Source organism: Copadichromis virginalis, linkage group LG11, assembly GCF_057382275.1.
Source record: "Copadichromis virginalis isolate Kocher_CV1m ecotype Utaka linkage group LG11, C_Virginalis_male_GT1.1, whole genome shotgun sequence".
Classification (NCBI taxonomy): domain Eukaryota; kingdom Metazoa; phylum Chordata; class Actinopteri; order Cichliformes; family Cichlidae; genus Copadichromis; species Copadichromis virginalis.
In genome coordinates, this window is record NC_140628.1 from 5,022,770 (window position 1) to 5,048,502 (window position 25,733).

The 25,733-nt window shown below is 42.0% G+C and overlaps 1 protein-coding gene across 4 annotated transcripts in view; it reads right to left on the reverse strand.

Annotated features, from left to right (window-relative positions):
• tsnare1 (T-SNARE Domain Containing 1) overlaps positions 1-25,733 on the reverse strand; it is a 274,342-nt gene that overhangs the window by 53,321 nt on the left and 195,288 nt on the right. For all 4 annotated transcript variants that reach the window (XM_085472891.1, XM_085472888.1, XM_085472889.1 and 1 more), the window contains exon 10: positions 16,845-16,927. In XM_085472891.1, coding sequence (XP_085329017.1) covers positions 16,845-16,927 — 83 coding nt within the window. The remainder of the gene's footprint in view (positions 1-16,844; positions 16,928-25,733) is intronic.

Consider the following 25,733-nt stretch of genomic DNA (forward strand, 5'->3'; position numbering starts at 1 on the left):
TTTACTCTTGCACCTTGGGCAAGGTGCTTCCACTGAGCTTTTTAACTACATCAGTGACCTGTGTCAGGAAGACGAGAAATGATTCCCCTGAGTCCTCTATCACTGTCTTGTACAGCCTGTCACGTACAACACATTTCATGAGTGCTTTCTTGCTCCGTTTGAACTCTAACTTGCACTTTTTCTCTTAGGCATTTTCATCTCTGAGGATCAATATTTTAAAATGACACTGAACAACTAGTTCTGGCATTGTTGACTGGACTGAAAGCAGGTGCCGTTTTGAATATTGAGGAAATCAATGTGATGAAATCTTTAAAGGTCATAGTAAAACTTACTAAAGCCTATTTAGTCTCATAAATTGATGCTGTGTAGTAATAATATATATATATATTAGGGGTGCAACGATACACAAAATTCACGGTTCGGTTCGATACTTTGGTGTCACGGTTCGATATTTTTTCGATACAAAAAAAATGTTCATGCCTTTTTAATTTGTCATTTATTAAAATTATAAATATATATTTTAACACAAAAGTACAGTTTTTAAATTTAACCCTAACCCTTGTGCGTGTTGTTTTTTAGCTCGTCATATTGCAGCCACAGAAATTCTTTTGTCCATGAAACCATAAAGCTGCACTTTCTTTTTGCCTTATAGTCTGATTTGTCATAACTTCTCCGTTTTGTGGTAAGCTTTTCTTTGGCTGTCACTTCTTCACCCTGACCTGTCTTATTTGGCTCAGCAGAACTAAAATATATATCTGTCTGTGAAGGTTCTCAATCATCCAGGTCATCGTAGTGAAATATATATCCTGCCGCACTCACATAAGCTCAGCGATTCTCTGCGCGATCAACCTCTCACATGTTTAAGCTGCGGGAGATTTCACTTGTCATGTTTGCATAGTAAGCTAACAATTAATAAGACGATGTCAGAGGAATTGGTGCACAAATTATCATCACTCACAGATCAGTGCTGTCGCTCTCTATACACAGTTCGCGCGATTGCAAAGTGAAAGCAAAAAAAACAAGCGCAAATTCAAACACGATTTCAATATGTCACATATTGACAGTGGCTCACCCAATGACATAATTACCCAGCTACATTTCTGAAAGAATGCAAAAGCATTGACATATATTTTTCCTTCCTACAATAGCCCGACAGGCAGGGGAGAGATAGCCCCGGGACGTCGGGCTAGCGATATTGCGAGCCCTGTATCTGATTGAGGAATCACTCATCTTTGGAAAAGAGAGTTTATTACAGAGAAATTTCTCTTTCCAAAATAAAAGCTATACTATCCGTTTCTTCTGGGCTATATTCTCAGCAGCATATTAAACATATCAGGTCTCCATAAGGAGAATCCTGTGCTAACAGCTGTCTAAATGACTCGGCTAAAGTTTGTAGCATGCATGCTTGTTTTTGTCTTTGCACTAGGATGATGTCGGTGTAAATGTGCAGTCATATTCGTTGTGTTCCCACTAGTGCTTTCAGGTTAATCTCGTTGAAATAACCTTAACGCCACAACACGGCAAATCTCCGTTAACGAGCTACCCTATACAGAGGGGCTAGACGGCCAACACGTTAACGAGCTAACTGCGCTAACACACTAGCTCCCACCCATGTAATTGAGCATTGCATGGCACATCCAACATACTGTTTTACTTTAGTCCATGACAAGTTGATAAAATAAATTACAAATTTTGTATTGTTCTTTTTTTTCTCCCCTTTGGTTTTCTTTCTTTCTCTCCCCCTCTTTCTTTCATTCTTTCCCCCTGTCCTATCCCACAGTCATGTCTGTCCCGTTTGCAACTGAAAATAAAATAAATTCATAATTATAATAAAGGTCAATCAAATGGACCAATATGATGATCCACTTAAAATAAATCCTCTTGGCATCTTTCTTGGCCTCAAGACAACAATTCTGATGGCTATAGATCCAAACGGGACACAAAAAAAAAAAAAAAATTGAAAAAAAAAAAATTTGAAAAAAATTGTATTGTTCGATACATATGCGTACCGAACCGAAAGCACTGTATCGAACGGTTCAATATCGATACGAATATCGTTGCACCCCTAATATATATATATAAACATATAATAAAAAAAATCCTCCTTGTTATTTAAAACCACAAGTTTTAAGTTATTTCGTCAGATATTACTTCTCATCCTTGAGGAAACAGTATGAAAACAAACTCTATTTACCCTAATAGGGAATATTGTTACATTCTCTAGTTCAACAGCCTTCAAGACTTGTCGTTATTTTGCATGTGTTGCAGCCCAGTCATTTGCTATCCCCGTATGAGAAATCCCACTTGTCTGTATGAAGGTCAGCAGTGCTGGTCAAGGTGAAGGAGGAGATATTAGTTTTAGAGGAGAGAAATAAGAATGGCTTATTCACCTTTCCAATATTTCTGTAGCCCCATGACACTTTCTACAACCATAAAACATTTCTAGAACGGCCCTTTGTTCCAGGGAGAATATAGAAAAAACACATCAGAACTATTAAAGCTGATAGCACTGCCATACAAATCAACAATCTGTCTTATCTCTGCCTCTCTCACATGGAAGACAAATTTCCAGTGTCTCTGGGAGAAAAACTACTTACCTTGTGTGACATGAGAAATATCCTCATAATACAACAATAATGCAATGCAGTGATAATGGCCATAATAGTATTCTCACTTTATCGCATCTGGTCGGGAAAATTGGAAGTCCATAAAATAAATAATGTTTACAGCGGAACTGCCTCACTTGTAATCGGCTTATATGTCATTTACATAAAACTCAGAGTCCCATGCAGTCACCCTGATTATGATGTTTAAGAGGAGCAGCAAATAAAAACAGACTTCATGGCCAATCCTGGCACCCTGGGAGGAGGCAGCCATTGTCAATAGTGAAACAAAAAGCCTGAAAAACATCAGCATATTTGGCCTTTTATTGATTGGCCATGTGTTTTTGTTTTTTAAAAAGACTGTTATTTTGTCTACCTATGGTAGACAAATGGTTGAGGCTTCTCTCTAACCTCAGCAACGCAAGAAAATGGGAAAGTTCAAACAGAACAGTTTGCTGGATACTGCAGATTTTACCACAGTATTAAAGTAGACAGCATTTATAATTCAATGAAACAATATATTATTGTTAAAAGTAACATTAAAGGTGCAACATATGGACCATCTAGATATTATATCTAGATTACATCTACTTGCTATTTGGCCATGCAAACCCCTGCATACATTGTTTTTGCTGATGTTAATGTAAGCAAAGATAAGTCTGACCAGTTACTCCTGAGGACTATCTCATCACTGGTTATGACTCACCTGTTTCTGTGTCACTTTTATTATTCACAGTGGCAAGCAGTGGCCATTGCTTCTGCTACACTTTCCTGGGACAATATGTAATGGGAAGCCTTCTATGTATATTCAACCACTGATTTAACTGATATTGGTACAGGACTTAAACTAGCTTAATGGGGTTGAAGCTTTAGTTTTAGTTTCTCAAATTAGACATCCCTATGCAAACACTGCTCCTCTCACATTTTGCATGCACACTTTGTTTCCCTGTGTTTTGTTTTCTTGCCATCACGTGACTCAATGGTGCTAAGCACACATATGTTCACAGCAGAGCATGATGGTAGAGTCCAAGAGGAGTGTCCCGCAGAGAGATTTTACAGTTGTAAATGAAAACATTGCAAGCTTTGTGTGTGTGAAGGCTATTTGAAATACCACTAGTTTATTCAAACACATGAAAAATCATGAAAAAGATCTAAGCAGCGGAAGAAGCAAATAGGAGAGGAAGCCCTCAGACACACCCAAACCTCAGAAAGATGTCACCGGCAGAGTGCTTTCAAAGAGTCAAAGAATATCCATTTGGCTTCCACAGTGGTCAAAAAAAGTGTTTTTGGACATGATAGGTGTTAATTTAGCAGACTGATTACCAATAGGGGCAGCACGGTGGCACGGTGGTTAGCACTGTTGCCGCACAGCAAGAAGGTCCTGAGTTCAATTCCAACATCAGGCCTATTCTCCCCGTGTTTGTGTGGGTTCCCTCCGGGTACTCCGGCTTCCTCCCACCGTCCAAAGACATGCAGCTTGTGGGGATAGGTTAACTAGATAATCCAAATTGCCACTAGGTGTGAATGTGCGAATGAATGTGAGTGCAAATGGTTGTCTGTCCCTGTGTGTTGGCCCTGCGACAGACTGGCGACCTGTCCAGGGTGTACCCCGCCTCTCGCCCTATGACAGCTGGGATAGGCTCCAGCGCCCCCCGCGACCCTGAAAAGGATAAGCGGGAGCAAATGGATGGATGATTACCAATAGGACTGTCACTGTGGGAGCATTTCTGTGGAATTTACATGTCCTCTCCACGTTTGCATGCGTTCTTTCCAGGTACCCCAGTTCATCCCACAGTCCAAAGACTTGCATTTGATTAGGATAATCTGTGATTCTAAATTGGTGTGAATAGTTGTCTGTGTCAGGTTGTGTTATGGAAACCTGATCTGCAGTGACCATCTGCTCTGACAGCAGCTGGGAGCGACTGGTGCGTGAGGACTGTGAACGCTTTGGCGCTGGCAAGGTGCCCATGGCAGAACCCGCTGCTTGTTGAGAGCGATATGTGCTTTCACATCAAAAAGTCTGTCATTAAGTCTCCAATAACACCAGCAAAAGTCGCCAGATTTGTTGCTAGTTGCTTTTCAGAAAAAAAAGTTGCTCTGAAAACTCGCTAAATATAGCGACAAAGTCGGCAAGTTGGCAACACTGTGTATGACATGACAGCAAGCAGTGAATGACAAAGGACTAAAATACACAGCAGAGTAATCGGGGAACGCGAGACAGGAGGCAAACAGCTGAGAAAAATTAAGCAGTACAAGACAAGGGAGGTAAAACTAGACACAATAACAAAGCACACATGATGATCAAAGTAAAACAGGAAATATGACAAGTGCACACGGACACAGACTAAGAGACACAACATTACAGACATGGCAACAGAGGGAACATAGAGACGTGGGACCAGGACAGAGACAGAGGCACAGACACTGAGAAGCACAGAATCAAAACCTAAGAACTAAACTCTTAACAACAATTAAACCGAAACACCAGTTAATAACAACAACAATAACAAATAGAGAATCAGAACATAAACCATAATACAGAATTATAACAAAACACAAGAAACTGACCAAGAACCATCCAGGAGGAATGGCTTGTTACTGGATGGCCAAGTCATATCCATACTTTGAATCCGGTGAAAGGTTGAGGTGGGATTTGAGAGGGAAAAAATATTGCATTGAAGAGCAAGCCAAACTCAGACTAGTCTCATCTAGAAGAACATATTTATTTTATTTCTTATATTTTTGTTGAATAATGCATGAAAAAGCTCATTTTCCTCCTGGAGTTTTTAAACATGTCAACATTAACTTTAGACACTGTTTAAAAGGGGACCAAATGTATGCTTACTTAGATTTATATCTTTATCTCCTCTATGGACTCATGCATACTGATCACAACTATTCACAGCAACGTAGCATATTGCTGCTCATTTTTCATAAATATTGTCATGTACTTGTACACTCTTTATTCTTTGCAACAACACACCAGAAGCATTATTCAAAATATTAACAGTTTTTGAATAAAAGGACTCCAAATTTCCTTGACAGGACCAATACTGGTTTCACAACCGTAGATCTGTTAAGAAAGAAATGTCAAGACAATCTCTATATGTTGATAAGTTGGGCAGTATGTGTGACAAAGATTTCAGGTATAGATGCTGATCACACCTTTGTCTACTCTTAGCAATCAGTACCAAACAAAATATCATGTGAGATAGCACATGACCATGGAGGTGGGAAGCTGCTGGTAGATGCCGTGTTTTTCTCAATTATAAAAATAAAATTGGATCAAGCTATGTCTACATGTTAATAGACTTGTGTTAATGAAGGGTTTTTTTTCAGTTCTCACTGAGCATTCAAAGAATTTTACATTACAAACTTTGTTCACCACATTCACACACCTGGGGTGTGTGCAATCTGGGGTTCAGTATTTCCTGATCTAGTTGATTTGTGGGCCTAGACATGGTCATGTACTGGTCAGTGTTGGGGAGTGATGGGATACATGTACTGGCATTACGCATTTAAAACACAAAATATGAGTAACTGTATTCCGTAAAAGTTACCATTTAAATAGGTGATAATTACAATACAGCTACTTTGTTGATATAAATGGATTACACTGCGATCTTTTTCTGTTTTATATGTTAGGCTATCCCCTCTTTAATTTTGGTAATTCCACGCATTCCAAGAAACCCAAACAAACACGCAATAAGAGGCTCTAATGTAAGCGTCCTGTTAATGTTGGTGGTGTCAGTTACGCAATGGACCTGGAGCCAGCACAACAGAGCCAGGAGTGCACAAGCAGGAATGCATTTCTTACTTGGAAATTCCAACACCACTTTACATTTAAAGAAGAAAGGGATGGGCGAAATCTGTCAGTGTTGTGCCAAAAACTGATCGTTTGTATTTAAACTGCTATAAATAACTTGTTGGTCTATAATATGTGAAACATATGTCAAATGTATCCCTCATGAGTCATCTTGAGCAACAAACAACATTCCTGTAACAAGGTAGAAGCTGCAATCAATTTGTGGCAGTGAATTTTATGTATTCTTTATTTATGCAGTTTAAAAAAATTCTTGTTGACTTTAAAAATGTCTCTTTTAATAGTAATCTGGCCAAGAGGACAGCTAAAATTGCAACAAATGCAAAAATAGTTCTGTAAACATATTTTAAGTGGACAAAAAGGAGCTGATTGTAACACAGTTACAAAGATACTTGAGAAACAGGTCATTTTTTAATTTTATATATAACCCCTTTGTAATACCTGTTCACCAAAGTCTATTTAGCAACATACGTAACGATATTACACACACACACACACACACACACACAAAAACAACAACACACAGCTACACTGGAAATCAGTTTTTGGCAGACAATCACTTTTTGGCACAACACCAGCAACCAACCTGCTCTCAGCATCAAAAGACTCCAACCTAAAGAAACATCTGGAAGTAAGTTCTTTTAAAAAAAAAAACTAACCTTAGCCTACTGCAACTAGCTTGTTTTAGTTGTGGTAGCTACCAGGGTTATGTGCCACATCACTATCTTCGATGTACTATTGCTGTGTGATTTATGACTATTACTGAAGGCTACTCACAACCGAGCTAACATTGTTAGCTGGTGTTAGCTGAGGTTAGTGCATAGAGAGCTAGACTTGATGGATAGAATTAACAACCTGCTAGCTGCAAATAATCATGTTCAGTTCAGCAATAGTAATAAATCACACAGCAATTGTACATTCATGTAGTTGTGAAAAGCATGACCAATATATTAAGTAATCCAACGCATTCAGAGTATGTTACTCATGTAACTTAACAGAATACGTTACAAACTACATTTTGGGGCATGTATTCTGTAATCTGTAGTGGAATACATCTTAAAAGCAACCTTCCCAACACTGGTACTGGTTACTGGTAATTTCCTGCCTGTTGCCTTAGAGAAGCCAGTCTGAGTAGCTGCTTCAGCTGTCTTTGTTTAAACAGGTAACAGATACGATTTATAGTGACACAGCTCATTCGACTAAGCTGTTAGAGAATATAATAAAGCTAGTCTAAAGCTTTTCTTGACTTACAATGAAGCCTTCATCACTGCTATTGAGGGTTAACCTTAAGCAAGCAAGGTGAACTAATCTCACAGTGATGTGCAGTGTGTACAGTTATGCTGGATTCAATAGGGGGAAACCTTGCTTTATAAGGCTTTTCACATCATGAGTGTGTAGGAGTCAAACAGAGTCAAGCACCAGCAGTCTCTGTGCTGCTGCTGTCATTGAGAGTCACCGTACTGTGGCTTTCAACCCAGCTGACATTTGCTTCCTAGAGCTGTAGAAACCAAAGTCACAGTCGAGGTAGAAATGAGTTTCTGGAAGCAAGACAGAATTTCAATGTCATACTACATCTTGACGAGTAGACACACATGCAAAAGAAACAGTGTACAAACCTACAGTAACATACAAATAGTGATGTAAGGCATGTTTACGTCTCACAGGACAGCAATGCAACCTTTTCACACAAATTGGTAATCTATAACTCTTCTCTGTCTTCTAGTCTGTTGTCTGAAATGTTACTGCTAAGCAATCAATCGCTGCTGTCTGTGTTCTTTTCAGTTTGTCCTCATACTTTGTGGCTCAGACCTGATTTCTGCTCTAGTGCAGTGTTTTCCAAAGATCACATGTCAGTCAAACAGCATGACTGCCTCTGAGAGAGTCTTATTTTTTTCTTAGGTTCTTTGACTGGGGATTTTCTATTAATCAAAGTTCTGTAGGCAGCAGTTTGTTGCCAGAGTATCTATAAATATGAATTGTTCCTTTACTTTCAATTCTAAACTTGAAAAGAAAAGAAAGAAAATCCACCCCATGCCTGCATAGCATTTTGTCTGCCATAGAACAAGAGTGCAGAAGCTGCTTTCACTGAGTCAGAGGAGGATGAGTCACAACAACCTCTATACATTTAATATAATCCATAATGTAGTGGTTAACACATTCAGCTACCATGTAAAAGGTCTCTGGTTTGTGACAGAGAGAGGCACCATTTCTGGGAGGATGGGTGTCAGAAATAAAAATCAATTCAAATCCATGAATCTGCCTGATCTAGTGACCGGAGGAAAGCATTTTTGAGCAAACTTCTCCCTTAGTTCTTACATGCTCACAAGTTACTAATTTAGCTTCCAAGATTCAAAATTCAGTTGACACATTGCCACACCCAACACACTGCACTCACACACCAAGAGCCAAGAGCAATGAGAAGGGAAACATCCGTATCAAATTTCAACAAAAGATACATCATAACATTTAATTTTGACAGACAAATCCGACCAGTCAATCATCTTTGTGTACGCAGTCTCATTGCTGGGGTTTGCAGCCTCAGTGTTGATTGAATTGCCTCTCTTTGTGTAGAACCATAACCTTACATCAAGACTGCCATTAGACATTTTTTGTGTCTGTAAAAGGCGATGATGAACTTTGCTTATGCCAAAACCTTTAACCCGACCAAGTTGCGAGCAGTCTGGTGGATGATAAGTCATTTAAGCTATACTGTACTCCACATTCACTGGTTACGTTCCATATATTTTTAGATCCAATAAAAAATTTGTATTCACAAACATTTCCGAAATGCATCCATGTTTTATTTGCAGTTCGGCTTTCGCTCTCTTTTTTAAATGCTCAGCCCAGCTGTGGCTGATTGGGGCAGAGCCAGAGGAGTGTCACTGGCATCAACCTGGTTAACTTCAAACACTGTTATTTCCACTCCATATCCTTCAAAGTGACATAAAGAGTCCAGAGGGACTGAAAGGAAGAGTGAGCAAAAAGCCAGTTTTCCTGGCAGCATTGGCACATCCTTTCAGTCCAAGTGCAGTGATCGCTGAGATTTGGAATGCTGTGATTCGTTTTTCTTTACTTTACTTGTGAAAACCACTTTAGATGTGTATACATATAGATAGGTCCATTCATTTACCAAGCATCATCCCTTTGTATGTCTTCTTCTTCCCTCTTCTATTGGTCCTCCTATGATCACGATAGCCAGCATTGTATACTGTTCTCAGTTTAGCCAGAGGAAAACTGTGCATTGATTTTCTGAGAGTCAGAGAAAGTAGGTGCTCACTGGGAGATCAATTTTCAAATCCGAAGACAGATGGAGTTATAAGTCTTAACAATGACATCATCATTGGCGTGAACATCCCCTTTCCAGTCAATAATGGTTCAGTCATTGTGTGAGTCTTTCCACTTTTTAAACGGCTTTAGCTTTTTCTCACTGAATTGCAATAACACATGTTTTATTAGTAATTATAAACCTTCTTGTACAACCGTCAACAATCAGAGTTCATCGTGCTCCGCTGAACACAGATGAGGTGATAAAACATCACAGCAACTAGAGACACTTGCAGAGGGGAGAGTAATCTGCCTCTACATAATGGATATAGATTCAATTTATTTTCAATGTAAAGTGAGTTGACAAGGCGGGACACCAGAAGAAAATGACAACCGCTCTTAATTGACCATTGCTGGTGTTGTGCACTGGTGCATCAAGGAGTTCAGCAACAATCAGGCTTGGCTTTAAGTGCCCACTTGCATCTCCCACTTCTTCCTCTGTGTCCTGCTCAATCTTTTTATGATAACAATATTGGTGTTGGCATGCAAGCATCTGCAGTTTCTAACTTTTACTTAAAAAATTCAACATACTACCTTTTGAAATAGTGAGTGATGGTGAAGATCTAACACCCACTAACGGATAACTAGCTGCTGTACCTGACTCAGATCATGGTGCTATATATTAGTTTCATGCAGTTCCTGGTATTCTGATGTATGTACTTTTACAGGATCAGAAAAAAAGTCTGTCTCTATTTTTGTTGTGTTTAGCTGGTGACACAGTGGGGACCTATCTGAACCTATCATGGGAAAGGATGTGGTGTAGTAAAATGTCTGTGATTTCAACAGTGGGCAGACCTCCTAACTCCTCAAATATGAATTGTTTAACTGAAGCACAGAATCCAACAACAAAATGCATTCTGTTCACAACCATAAATGTATTTTCTTCTGTTGAAGTAGACATAGAGAACAATGGCCTTCATTTACTAATATGTACATGGACTCTTGCCCTGGGCAAAAAAGAAGAAAGTTTATGCACTATTAGAGCTGTGTACTCGTGTGCATGTTAGTAAATCAGAATCATTTGGATGCAACAGACTTGTCCAGTTTGCATATAATCTGCGTAGCATCTGCATGCTACCACAGTCTCATTTCTACTGCAGGGAAGTACTGCACTGTGATGACTGCTAGGTTGAGCAAACGGCCTAAAATTTGAGTTCAGCAGGGTGCTGCTCTCTGCTTGTACGTGATTTCTGTGATCACTCAATGACTTTATGTGAACAATATGTGCCCACTCCCTCTTATTCTTGTATTCTAAATGTTTTAATTAACTGCGCTCTCGCACTGCAGGCTTACTTGTTGTTCCTAGAGTATTTAAAAGTAGAATGGGAGGCAGAGCCTTCAGTTTTCAGGCCCCTCTTCTGTGGAACCAGCTTCTAAACACTATCTCTACTTGAGATTAGGCTTCAAACTTTCCTTTTTGCTAAAGCATATAGTTAGGGCTGGACCAGGTGACCCTGAATCCTCTCTTAGTTTTGCTGCAATAGGTGTAGGCTGCTGGGGGATTCCCATGATGCATTGAGTGTTTCTTCTACAGTTACCTTTCCTACTCACTATGTGTTAACAGACCACTCTGCACTTAATCATCACTTGTTATTAATCTGTGTCTCTATTCCACAGCATATCTTTATCCTGTCTTCCTTCTGTCACCCCAATCAGTCACGGCACTTGCCCGCCCCTCCCTGAGCCTGGTCCTGCCAGAGATTTCTTCCTGTTAAAAGGGAGTTTTTCCTTCCCACTGTCACCACAGTGCTTGCTTTCATATGATTGTTGGGTTTTCTCTGTATATATGGTCTACCTTACAGTATAAAAATGTGTAAAATGCCCCCAGCCGACTGGTGTTGTGATTTGGCGCTATCTAAATAAAATTGAATTAAATTGAAATTGAATTACAAAAAGTTAAAGTCTACACCTTTACATTTAGTATATTTAGTTTTCTTTAATTTACATTTTTTATTCCCTCTATTGATCGTCAAGTCTCAATTCCTACTGCGAAATCTTGATAGTAAGGTCAAAATTTGAAATTAAACCACAGCATGGAATCATTTGACTAGAGCTATTCAACAATGTCAACACTTCAGACTGGTGTGAAATGGTGTGGACAGTATTTTCTTTCATGATTTCTTTCATAACCCTTATTACCAAATGAGCATGATCTAAATAAATTAAATAGGAGATTAACATCTTTATTCACTCCCATTCCCCATGGGATGGACGTAGAGACCTAAAATTCATTCCAGATACACAATATAACCATCCCTCCCAAGCAGTGGTCACAAATCAGTCCAAATGTGTGGTAGTGGGCACATCTGCTATATTGAGATAATCCATCCCACCTCACAGGTGTGCCACATCAGGATGCTGATCTGACATCATGAGTAGTGCACAGGTGTACCTCAGACTGCCCACAACAAAAGGCCACCCTGGAATGTGCAGTTTTTTGCACTATTGGGGGTCTGGGGACCCAGAACCGGTCAGTATCTGGTGCGACCACCATTTGCCTCATGCAGTGCAACACATCGTCGCATGGAGTCTATCAGATTGTCAATTGTGGCCTGTGGAATGTTGGTCCACTCCACTTCAATGGCTGTGCGAGGTTGTTGGATATTCGTGGGAACTGGTACACGCTGTCGTATACGCCGGTCAAGCACATCCCGAACATGCTCAATGGGTGACATGTTCGGTGAGTATGCTGGCCATGCAAGAACTGGGACATTCTCAGCTGCCATCTGCCCTGAACAATGTGAACCATGATTCATCCGTGAAGCGCACACCTCTCCAACGTGCCAGACGCCATCGAATGTGAGCATTTGCCCACACAAGTCTGTTACGGCGACGAGCTGGAGTCAGGTCAAGACCCCGATGAGGACGACGGGCATGCAGTTGAGCGTCCCTGAGACGGTTTCTGACAGTTTGTGCAGAAATTGTTTGGTTGTGCAAACCAATTGTTCCAGCAGCTGTCTGGGTGGCTGGTCTCAGACGATCTTGGAGGTGAACCTGCTGGATGTGGAGGTCCTGGGCTGGTGTGGTTACACGAGGTCTGCGGTTGTGAGGCCGGTTGGATGTGCTGCCATATTCTCTGAAACGCCTGTGGAGACGGCTTATGGTTGAGAAATGAACATTCAATGCACGGGCGACAGATCTGGTTGACATTCCTGCTGTCAGCATGCCAATTGCACGCTCCCTCATTGCTTGTGGCATCTGTGGCATTTTGCTGTGAGACAAAACTGCACATTCCAGGGTGGCCTTTTGTTGTGGGCAGTCTGAGGTACACCTGTGCACTACTCATGATGTCAGATCAGCATCCTGATGTGGCACACCTGTGAGGTGGGATGGATTATCTCAATATAGCAGATGTGCCCACTACCACACATTTGGACTGATTTGTGACCACTGTTTGGGAGGGATGGTTATATTGTGTATCTGGAATGAATTTTAGGTCTCTACGTCCATCCCATGGGGAATGGGAGCAAAAACAAAAGTGTTGCGTTTATATTTTTGTTCAGTATAGTTACCAGTCTGACATTGTCAGTTCCCTGTTTGTTTTTTCCTCACTGGTTTAGGTCTACAGGCTGAGCGGCGCAATCAGCTGACAGAGCAGTACTATTTTAAGCAATAGAATATGTCTCGTGTGCATTACTTTTCCCTCGAACAGTCTCTCACTGTCGTTCTCTAAAACCTAAAAGAGAATTATGGATTTGATCAACTGGTCTCTGAATGCTATTGACACCCTTTTCTCAACGAGAAGTCTGGGCTCAGGAGAGCCCGAGTGCCCTGGAGGGACTTTCCCTGCCGGATACACGATGGATGGGTGGCAGGAATGGAGGATCTTGTGCCTGGCGGGACTGTCGATCAAGGACGCTGAAGATATCTACCTATTCGGAACCATGATAACAGGGTTCTTGCTGATCGGAGCTGGCTTGGCCCTGACTTATCGGAGAAATAAGAGAGCGGAACCAGCTGTTCAAACCCCCCCCCAAGGCTGACTGCTGGAATTGAAGCGATGGAACGAGGCGCGACCTCTCACACCGAACGCAGCATGGTTAACACCTTGGAGACGCTTACAGCTGCCGTGAAGACTCAAACTAACACCATTGAGCGTATGATGGGATACATCAGAGAGGGGCCCGCTCAAAATGACACCCTTGAGCGAAAGTTGGATCACATCGCAGAACGGATCACTGCAGTTGTGGGGTCTCAGAATCAAAAGAATGACAACACCACGGAACAGAAGTTTGATACCATCATGGGGAGGCTCGCGGCTCTCCAACGGGAGATCGAGAGACCAGTGTCAGAGTGCTAAATTCGAGCTGCTCGCATAAAGGAGAAATCAACAATATTCAACATATAGACACCACGGCGTCAGCTGCTCAGGCCCAAGGCTAGAGCCGACCAAAACAACTCCCTGATAACGACTGTGTGATGACTATTCTTCCCATCCCATGCAAGGCCACCTGGGTTGGCTGGCAGACTGTTTACTTAGCCTGATAGGGCGAAGGACACTGTCTCAGCTGGACTCTGGACACGCACACACATACACTTACATTGATAAGCCCGCACTCATCCCCCTCCCTTTCCAAACGCCTTCGATGCTTGTTTCCTGTGGGGGAAGACGGCGGGTCTGCGTGCCGCGCTGAAATGGTAGCGCTGTGTAGGACGACTGTTGTGTTCCTTCGGATTACCCCCCCCTATCCAACCCCTGTGGCTTGTCACGTGCTCTAATGTTGTGATGTGGACATTAATGTGCTCTCTTTGCAGAGGAGTTTTTTTTTTTTGTTTCCTGTTCTCATGCTGTCCTCCCATAGGTGCCCAGCGTGAGAAGAGGTCTCTTTTTTTCCTGTTGTACTTTTCCCATTGTTGTGTACTTTTTCAGTGTTTTCTCTGTAATGCTGCCGATCTCCGACTGTATTCCCATGTGATGTCTTTGTTGCGTGTGTAAGTCTTTGTTGCGTGTGTAAGTCTTTGTTGCGTGTGTAAATCTATTCCTCTGCGGGGCAACCTGCATATGGCCAATAAAGCATTCATTCAATTCTCTTTTCCCATGCACAAACCATGGAAACCTCATGTCCTTGTTTTTCATTGAGTAGAACTTCATACTTGAGGAAATACCAAAATGTAAGTGCGGGGTTGGTGTAGCTCAGGAGGTAGAGCAGGTCAGTTGCTGGTTGGGACGGTTGGTGGTTCAATTCCTGGCTTCCACAATCTGCATGCCAAATATCCTTGGGCATAATACTAACCCTAAGTTGCTTTCTGGTGCATCCATTGGAGTGTGAAAGTTAGAAAGCACTTGTGATTGTCAGGATACATGTAGTATTTCATGTCCATTTTAAGGTGGATTGATCCACTTTTGCAGCAAGCCTCAAGTGGCCATTCAAGGAACTGGTGTTTAGTTTGAATTTTCACCTTCAGAGATTAGTGCTTGGTTGAAGCATAAGAATACAGAAGTAAATTTTGTGAGATGACATTTGGAAAGGGTCTGTCAAAGACAAATGCACTGAAAGCTGGTGAAAACTAAAAGCAGACAAACCATCAGATGAAGTGGAAGCACAGACAGACTGTGTGTGCGCACTGTTAGTGTGTCACTTGGTAGGTTAACAGCGACAGCAGTAAATAAAAGTGAAATCAGTGAAGTCAGTAAAATCTTGCAATGAGCAGATAATGCATACAGTACAAACTGTTACACATATACAGACACTGGATGTGTTTCAACCACATACAGAGATTGCACCATTGACAGTGCACGAATGATGCAAGACTATAGATATTTATGCATTTGATGAAAATGCTGCTGTCATTAACAGTACTTTGATATATGACTTCTCGGTGATAGCTCTGTTTGCCAGTGTTCTCCACAGATGAGAGTTGCCATGGGACAGCGATGAGAGCGTCTGCTTGTCTGTCTCTCTCTCCGTCGTCTTCCTTTATTGTTTTGCTTCCTTTTAGCTGCTCTGCCTCTGCTAAGACAGAGGCTGTCAGGATTGGCTGAGAGCTAAATTGCTCAGCGCGAGCTCGGTCACAGCTCAGCTCTCCTTGAGATAATGAAATGACAATTAATGAGAAAGCTGTTGCCATTCGCTCATTTGTTCACTTGCAAGTCGAACGGCAGTATGTAGAGACAGACAGAAAGCACTGCAGTCGTGGCAGGCATTGGAAAGTGCCCAGCGGTTGTTTTCATATTAAAGCTGCTGTTAAAAATTCATGTGACTATCACAAAACGAAAGTTTAGCCCAGTGGTCAAACCATGATTCAAAGGAAATATCATTTCAATACCAGACTGAAAACAATTTCCAGATAGATTTCTACCTAAATCTAAATCAGAATACATGTGCTTGTCTGTCGAATTATGTGGGTAGAGACTTTGGATGCACCTCTAGAGAGATATGTCGCACGTGTGGAAAAGGTATATCCTTTATTAACCCAGAGACACTTTAGTCGATACATTATTTACCATAGCCTGGGCCCTACACAGCAAAGAGCCAAACAGAGCTCTGGCCTACTGAGATAGTCCCTGACAAAATGGCAGAATACACACATATTTCCTCAAAAAGAGAGAGTGAAAGCAGGCCCTTGGGCATCTCATAAAACCTCTCTCCAATATGTGCTGTGAAGTCAAAATTGTAGCCCAAAAACCACAGAGAGTAAAAAAATAAATTCTATTTAATTTCTGTCTGCTGTTGTTGTCCGTTAATGCATTTTCCTCCCAAAGTCAATACACTTGTAGAATAAAACATAAAATTATCTTAGTAGAAGTAACATGCTCACAGAATAGGAATTGCATACTGTATATGGATTTGTGTTTTTAAAAGACTCCGGGCAGGCATTTTATGTTTCTGCCTGTAAATACAATTATTTTAACTGAAGGCAAAAGCTAGTAAAGTATGACATGAAATTGCATCATTTCTGTTATTATGCTAGTGGGGGATGTGATAAAGCTGTGTAATCTAGTTAGCAAAGTCCCTGTTTGCATGGCTGATCAAGCTAAGCTTCGTGTGAGTGCATTACAATAAAAAGCCTCAGTCAAGTACACAAAATGAAAATGGAACAAAATGACTCCAAGGTGTGGAGCACACTGCAGCATGGGACGATTCAGTGCTTACCTGGTATTGGTTGGCCTTGGCGAGTTCTTGATTGGCTGACTCCACATTAGAAGAAGCTGTCTGGATGTAATCTTCAATACTATCTGAGGAAACAAAGAACAGATTGGATTCCTTTTAATATAACAACATACAACAATACTCATTCATTCACTGACTTGCTCACTACTGGTTTGTAGAGCCTCACAAGTACTACAGTTGCAGGAATTTCAACTCATCAGAAATCACTGCACATCTATAACATTGTACATATTGAACAAAAATGATACACAATATCTGTAATAGTAGTATAGAAGTAAAAACACCCCTGTCAAAACAATGCACTACATATTTGCCATACATCATGCCTCAGAAACCAGTGTTGCAAATATATACTTTAAAGGCCTTCAAAATATGAAACAATCTTTCTGCCATCATCATGCTGAAGATTTGATTGCCAGCAATCTTAGTTGCCCATCTCAGCGTTGTGGACGTGTACAGGTCTTGTAGGGAATTGCAGCCAATCATCTTCTCATTGAAATGGACGACACACTGCAGTCTGGCTTTGTCCTTGGCAGTGGCAGCAGCGAACTAGATGGTGATGGAGGAGGTGAGGAAAGACTCAATGATGGAGGAGCTAAAATTGTACCATCACGGACTTAGACAGGTTATATTTCTTCAGCTGGTGCAGGAAGTGGCTTCTTGTTGAAGTAGCTGATCTTTAGGTCCCACTTTAGGTGCTGGGAGATTGTTCCCAGGAAGTGGAAGGACTTGATTGTCTCCACTGGACAGGCATGCTGGAATATGGGAACTGGTGGAGCTGGAAGTCCAGTATCATCTCTACTGTTTTGATAGCATTGAGCTCCATGTTGCTCCAGACTCAACCCCACCTGAGGTGAGCCCTGAGAGCGTGGTGTCAACCGCAAACTTCGGGATTTTAATGGAGTGGTGATTGGAGGTGCAGCTGTTAGTGTATAGAGATATGCAGAGGATAAAGTACAAAGCCCTGAGGGGAAGCAGTGCTGATCCACTGAAAGTCTAAACCATACCAGTCTCACATGCTTCCTTGAATTGAACTGGGAGATCGTATCCTGCAGCCCAGCTGGGAGGATGATATTAAAAGCATAACTAAAGTCCATAAAAGGCAACCTCAAGTGCAGTGCCATAATAACTGCATCATCCACTGACCTGTTGGGTCTGTATTCAAGGACCAAGATGGGGACGATGAAGTATGTGAGATGGGACAATACAAGCTTAGATGTCAACCAGGACTTGTAATTACTAGAACTCACCCTGGCGTGTGATGCATTATACTTTAACTTAGTGCTCCATGTTTACATATAATGGTGGAGTGCTAAGTTAAGACTAGATTAAACTCAGTTGTGCATAGCTGGAGACCCGAGTAGCCATTCCTGTTATACTTCTTTAAAGTCTGCCTGGGCATAAACATGCTTGGTGGATTGTTATGTAAACTCTCTGTGGACTAGTTCACATGGCCATAAGAAACAGGAAGACACACTGATGCACTCTCACACTTACTGTCTGATGATGAAATTTATCTCATTGGGACCCAAGCAGACCGTAGTGAACATAGTCACTTTGGCTTCAAAAGGCCAACATGGCAGCAGCCAAAGCTCCAAGTTTCAGAGATGGGTGACATCTCTATTGTTCATCGTTTGTATAGTTTAGAGGTAAAGCCTACTCTTTGTTTTTTTTTTAGCAAACTGTGTGAGATTCTTTTCGATTTAAACATTTCATGTGAATATCACGATGGCTGAAGCCTGTTAATATGCAGCTGCTATCAACCTGCATGTGCTAAGCAGGACTTGAAACAATTACTCGTGCTGAAGTTAGCAGGTAGTCAGTATACCCTGCAGGAGCTGCTTTCTTAGACTACAGCATCAATTAATGTTCAATGGGAAGACATGTTACAGTAATCTGTCAAAATAAAGTTCACAAAGTCAGCAGTTCGTAAGCTTTTGATGTTGGCCTCGAGGTGTGGCCTCATTTAACCTCCTATAATCTCATATAACTTGCCTTAGTAGCCTAATGGGTACTACTGTTGTACCTTTCTGTGTGTGGAGACAGAAATATTGAGAAAGTCAAGATGGTGCAAAGGACAGAAGCAGGAAAAAAGACAGAAACAAGACCAGGACACAGTTCATAGGTAGCTGAGGCCTTATGTACTGTTTTTAACCACTGCAACCCTACACTGCTTATCTAACTGAAAAATTATCAAAAGAAATGTTTCAAATCTTGTGGTGATTCAGATATATTCATAAGTAATACATTAATGATGCTCTTCTTGGCCTTTCATTGCAAGATTTTTAAGTAAATTTGTGCCCGTCCGCATCCGACCCCCCTTCTGATTTACAGTATTAAATCTTTCTATTAAGAATCCGACTTTAAAAGAAAGTTCATTTTCTGTTATTTTAACTATGATTAATTCTCGTACAGTACATTAACAGAGGCTTCAAGGTATTACCACTGAAAGGAATTGTGATCATAGCACTTGAAATATGTGCCCTGAAATTAACAAAAAAAGAATATGAGCAAATATATAATATTAACAAAGATTTAGTAGTTACTTCCCTTTGTCATCACTGGCATACGCAGATGATGTTACATTTAAAAAAAATCATCCAAATAAATGACAGAAAGAACACTAAATACAACCTTGCTGATTCATCTGTAATAACACTTTGCACCGGAGAAATAGTCTATATTTGATCCATGAATATACATTTACATTTATAAACATAAAAAAAGAAAGTTAGAATTTTAATGCTTCTGCGTAATATGAAAAGACCAATGGCTGGAATACTTTGCCACCTGTGGGAGCAGTGTTAAAGAAGTGACTCTTCATTGTTACTCTTGACACATAATCAAGCGGTACCAGGAGCTACTGGTCTAACAGTTAACACTGCGACAGCAGCAAGACCTCCTCTTTTAAACTTGTCAATACACGGACATTAATGGGATGAGACCGATGCGTTTAATGAAGTGGGTGGTTCAAAATCTTTGGTATCACCACACATAGTTACCCACATATATTTACAGCTGGCCAATAACAGTGAGAGTACTATTGATTGTTTTGGTGTAGTGAGAGTAAAAAGGTTGCAGCCAGCTCAAAGATGTGTCTTATGTTTAAGGCTTCAGTGGCCCCTGATAATTACTGCACCAGTTGAGCTTGTAGAGAATTAACTTTTGAACTTAACAAGAGGAGGTGGTTGGGTGAACGAATTGTGCTGATTGACTAAAAGCATTTACTCTGTAATGGTGAGTTAAAGAAGATGGGGAATACATGCTTAGATTCACCAGCTCAAGAAGTAAGCCTGATTAATGGACTCATTAATTAATTCTGTTTTTTTTCTGCCCTTCTGCTCAGAGGATGTTCTTTGCCATGATTAGGAAATATTTGGCTTTAAAGAGGTAACTTAAACTAAACCCAGTAGTTAAAGATAATAAGTAAGATTCTGTGGGTACCAGAGTTTAAATGTGTTTAAATAGGTTTTCAGGTGATCCACCATTTCACCAAAAGGGTATAGAAGGCAACTGCCTTGAAGACAAGGGACCACTGATGATCACTGTATGTCTATAGGCAATTTTAATCATTAAAAAAAAATTAAGAAGCACTCTCATTCCAGGACATAATGCAATGGCACAAAGCAGTTTGTGATATCCTCCTGAGAACCGAAGAAAAAAATATTCTGATTGAACATTTTTTGTGATTTCCTTTCTTTGGAGCTAAAAGAGGCCACCCAAACACATGAGATATCAATGGAAAGCCCAGGATGTCCTCTATTCAGTACATCAGGACTTAGTAGGGTATCTCAAATAACAAATAGTGTCTATTACAGAGGATATAGGCTGGTTCTCAGGAAGAGGATATAGTCATTCATGTTGGTTTGTTTTTATCCAGTTTGGTTCTTTTTGAGTAATTAGTATATTATTGTACTGTATCTAATGTTATCATTACAGTTTGAGTTTAGTTCTGTTTATCTGACCTCCTTTTAGAGCCTAAAACTATCATTTGACTTTTTATTCGTATATTTCTTTGCATTTTTCAGGGTAAAATGAACCTCACTTTTCCAAAAACTACTATGTCCTTATTCCTGCTCAGCTCAGCTTGTCACATATGCTCACAAAGGGAAGACTCTTTTAGTATATTTGAGAGAGTTCCAGAACCTTCCCACTGGACAAACTGCAGGAATAGCTGGGGCTCTGGATGGTTGTGTTATCTTCACTCTAATGGACCATTTTGTTCTTTTTCTTTTATTTATAGCAATGGCGGTTCATGGAGCGTCTCAACAGTTCCTGGATGTTAGCAACATACACTAGCTGAGTCACAGAGATATAGCACAATAAAAGTTTGAGACACACTTGTAAAGGCTAAAATGTTGTTTCTTAAAAACAAGACTGTATATTATCCAAATCACACGAATCAAATTACCTTGTGTATTAAAACATGTTAGCAGGTTATCCAGCAATTGGGCAGATTAGGCAAGCAAACACAATGTGTATTATGATCAAACAAAAAAAGTTCTTCAGAACAGAACTTCTTGCTGGCTAAATATAACTTTATGACATGAAGTTGTCTAATCTGTTTAATTATGAGTATGAGCTATTATGATAAAAAAGATACTTGCATAACAATCAGGGGAACAACTATCTATTTTGTAATATGGCTATAGATAAAGAGTTGGAGCATATTTGAGAAGACTATAGCTTCTACCCATATAGCCAGGGGGTCTGGCCCGGATCTGGTATCAAGCCGGCACTGCTGGCTGACTTCTGGCATGATAAGACGTATGTCATCCAGATATGGGCCAGGCCTGGCATAGATGGCACGGTCTATGTGATGGCATACCATATCTGGCTCGATTGTGGTTTGGGTTATGTGGCCCAGGCCCATAGAAAACAGGTCTTCCCTGGATCAGGCATCAACCTGGCACCTCTGACTGACTGGTGTCATGGCAGGGTGTATGTCAACTAGATGTGGGCCAGGTCTGGCAATGATGGCACTATTTATCTTTCTATTTTCCTATTTTAGTTAGAAGACCCAAATGCCATGTTGCAATACTATACTGCTATGGTAGCCAACATTTCAAATGCAGGTTTGACAGGTTTGTGAGTGTACACTTTATCCAAACCTAGTGACGGTTTACTCATCTTTGCCAGTGGGTGGCTGTAGCTCAGGAGGTAGAGCGGGTCACCTACTGATCGGAAGGTTAGTGTGTGACTGGGTGAATGTGGCATGTTGTATAGAGCACTTCGAGTAATCCTGGAAACTAACAAAGCGCTATATAAGAGTCAGTCCATTCATTGCCTGAACAGTGTTTCTGTCATGGTCTGCAGAGACAGGCCGTGCGGTGGTGTGTGTAATGGACCCAGGTGTGTACACACGAGAGTAGACTGGAGTAAACTTAACTGAAAGCGAGCCTTTATTATGGCTGAAGACAAAGTGTACAAACAAAGCAGGGATAGCGTGACTAGACTATAACTAAACTGGGAAAACTAATACTGTGACAAACTAAGAAAACTCAGAGACTATGATGATCACTGCAAAGACTGACCGTGAAAACATGGAGGTGAGAACACAGACGACGCAACACAGACTACATGAAACACAGAGACTAAATACACATGAGGGATGATCAGGGGAAGTGGCCACACATGGGAGCACAGCTGACACACATGAACCTAGCGACAGGACAGGAGAAGTGAAACTGAATACGCTGACAATGAATACAGACTTTCAAAGTAAAACGGGAAACATGGAGATTAGACATGACAAGAACTAAATATAACCACGCAGACATGACGCATGAACCAGGGAGACTTAGTACAGGGGGAGATGACATAAACAACTAAGGAACAAAACTAAACTGCAATCTAGAAATTAACTAGGTGAACTAAGCTAGGTGCAAATGAATACAAAAGATAAATGGCCTGGTAAATGGCCTGTATTTATATAGCGCTTTACTAGTCCCTAAGGACCCCAAAGCGCTTTACATATCCAGTCATCCACCCATTCACACACACATTCACAAGCTACATTGTAGCCACAGCCACCCTGGGGCGCACTGACAGAGGCGAGGCTGCCGGACACTGGCGCCACCGGGCCCTCTGACCACCACCAGTAGGCAACGGGTGAAGTGTCTTGCCCAAGGACACAACGACCGAGACTGTCCAAGCCAGGGGCTCGAACCGGCAACCTTCCGATTACAAGGCGACCTCCCAACTCTTGAGCCACGATCGCCCCCTTACATGAAATTACATGAAAGATACATGAAATTCAAATACTGGGTCGCTTGACCCGGGACCATGACAGTTTCACCACATTACTTTTGCACTGTTTTGCATGTTCCGACACATGTTGTCATTATATGGCTTGATTAAGGTACACATTAGGCTGACATCTGGGGCAAGAGCTGAAACTGTTCTGGGCCAGCACAGGGCCAGCAGTGTGTCTACAACTGGCCCGTGGCTGCACACAACTTACTTCCACACATGGGCCAGCACAGGACCACCACTGGCAAACCAGATCTGGGCCACCAAAGGGCCGTCATTCTTTGCGGTATGTGGGCCATGTCTAAGCACATTGTGCGGACCAGATCCGGGCCATACCAATTTTGCTATGTGGGTAGGCTCTGCGTTCCTGTTGACCATTACTGTTTGTATTCTTTTGCAGCTCAACTGCTGGGAAAAGCAGAGAAGATGGAAGACTCAAATGAGACTGAATACATAGGATAAGTTTAAAATATGCCACCAGTGCTGAAATTATATAAATATATAAAGAAATTATATATAATATCTAATTATACATAACACCAACATATCTAAGAAGACAGATAAGGCTTACTAAGACTTTCAGACTAATATATATATATATATATATATATATATATATATATCCATCCATCCATCCATCCATCCATCCATCCATCTTCTTGTCTGTGAAGGTTCTCAGTCATCCAAGTCATCGTTGTCTAAGGAGCTTGGAAAGAAAAGCGTCTGGACTTCTTTATGTTCTTTAAGTTTTGAGATCCCTTCCCAGACGCCTTAATGCACACTCACACCCTGGGCCATCTGACCTCAGGAAATCACATGATAGGGTGGGGCCAGGTTTCACAATGAGCTCACCCAAAACCCTGGCTGATTGTGACCCACACCCATTTTCACACCTTGGCTCATGTGATTAGGTAGAGGATCATCAGGGGGTCCTTTTGTCCTCTATTTGGGGGATACTCCCACTGGGTTTAAATCTGGGACTCTCCACCGTTTGACCCTTAGAACTAAAGAAGCTTCTCTTATGAGAGGTGAAATGTCTTCAAGCAACTTAAAGAAGTCCAGACTCTTTTCTTTCCAAGCTCCTTAGACCATCCATCTTCTTCTGCTTTATCTTTATTCTTTATTCTTCCGCCGGGTCGCAGGGGCAGCAGCCTAAGCAGAGAAGCCCAGACCTCCCACCTCCTCTAGCTTATCCGGAGGAACACCAATGCATTCCCAGGCAAGCCGAGAGATATCATCTCTCCAGCGTGTCCTGGGTCTGCCCCCGAAACCTTACCCAGGAGGCGCCCAGGAGACATCCTTGTCAGATGCCTGAACCACCTGACCTGGCTCTTTTCGATGTGGAGGAGCGGCGGCTCTACTCTGAGCCCCTCCCGGATGGCTGCACTTTCCACCCTATCTCTAAGGACTCTAAGGAAGAGGCCAGCCACCCTTCTGAAGAAGCTCATTTCTGCCGCTTGTATCCGCGATCTCGTTCTTTCAGTCACTGCCCACAGCTCGTGGCCATAGGTGAGGGTAGGGACGTAGATTGACCGGTAAATTGAGAGCTTCAGTTTTTGCACTCAGCTCTCTCTTCACCACGACGGACCGGTGCAGTGTCCGCATCACTGCAGTCGCAGCACCAATCCGTCTGTCGATCTCCGGCTCCCTTCTCCCTTCAATCACGAACAAGACCCCGAGATACTTGAACTCCTCCACTTGGGGCAGGAACTCATCCCCGACCCGGAGTGGGCACTCCACCCTTTTCCTACTGAGAACCATAGCCTCAGATTTGGAGGTGCTGATCCTCATTCCCGCTGCTCACACTTGGCCATCACCCGATGAAGCCAAAAGAACCACATCATCCGCGAAAGGCAGAGATGAGATTCTGAGGCCACGGAAGTGAAAGCCCTCTGCCACTTGGCTGCGCCTAGAAATCCTGTCCATAAAAATTATGAACAGAATCGGTGACAAAGGACTGGCCTGGCGGAGCCCATCATCCACCGTGAACGAGTCCGACTTATCGCCGGCAATGCGTACCAAGCTCTTGCAACGGTTGTATAGGGATCGGATGGCCCGTAGCAATGGGCCAGACACCCCATACTCCCGTAGCACCTCCCACAGGACACCCCGAGGGACACGGTTGAATGCCTTTTCCAAGTCCACAAAACACATGTAGACTGGTTGGGTAAACTCCCGTGTGCCCTCAAGTCGAAGTCAGCAGTGCTCCGCCAGCACTATACACAGTGCAGGTAGAGCACCGCTTTCCCCTCCTGAGATGAGATATGGTTTGCCAGAATCTCTTCATGGCTGTCCGAAAGTCTTTTTCCATAGCCTCTCCGAACTCCTCCCACACCCGAGTTTTTGCTTCAGCCACTGCCCGAGCCGCATTCCGCTTGGCCTGTCGGTACCTTTCAGCTGCCTCCAAAGCCCACAGGCTAACCAAGCCCGATAGAACTCCTCCTCAACCTGGTGGCCCCCTTCACCTCTGGTGTCCACCATTTGGTTCAGGGGTTACCACCACGACAGGCACCAACCACCTTGCGGCCGCAGCTCAATGCAGCAGCTTCAGCAATGGAGATGCTGAACATGGTCCATTCGGACTCAATGTCCCCAGCCTCCCTCAGAATGCTGTTGAAG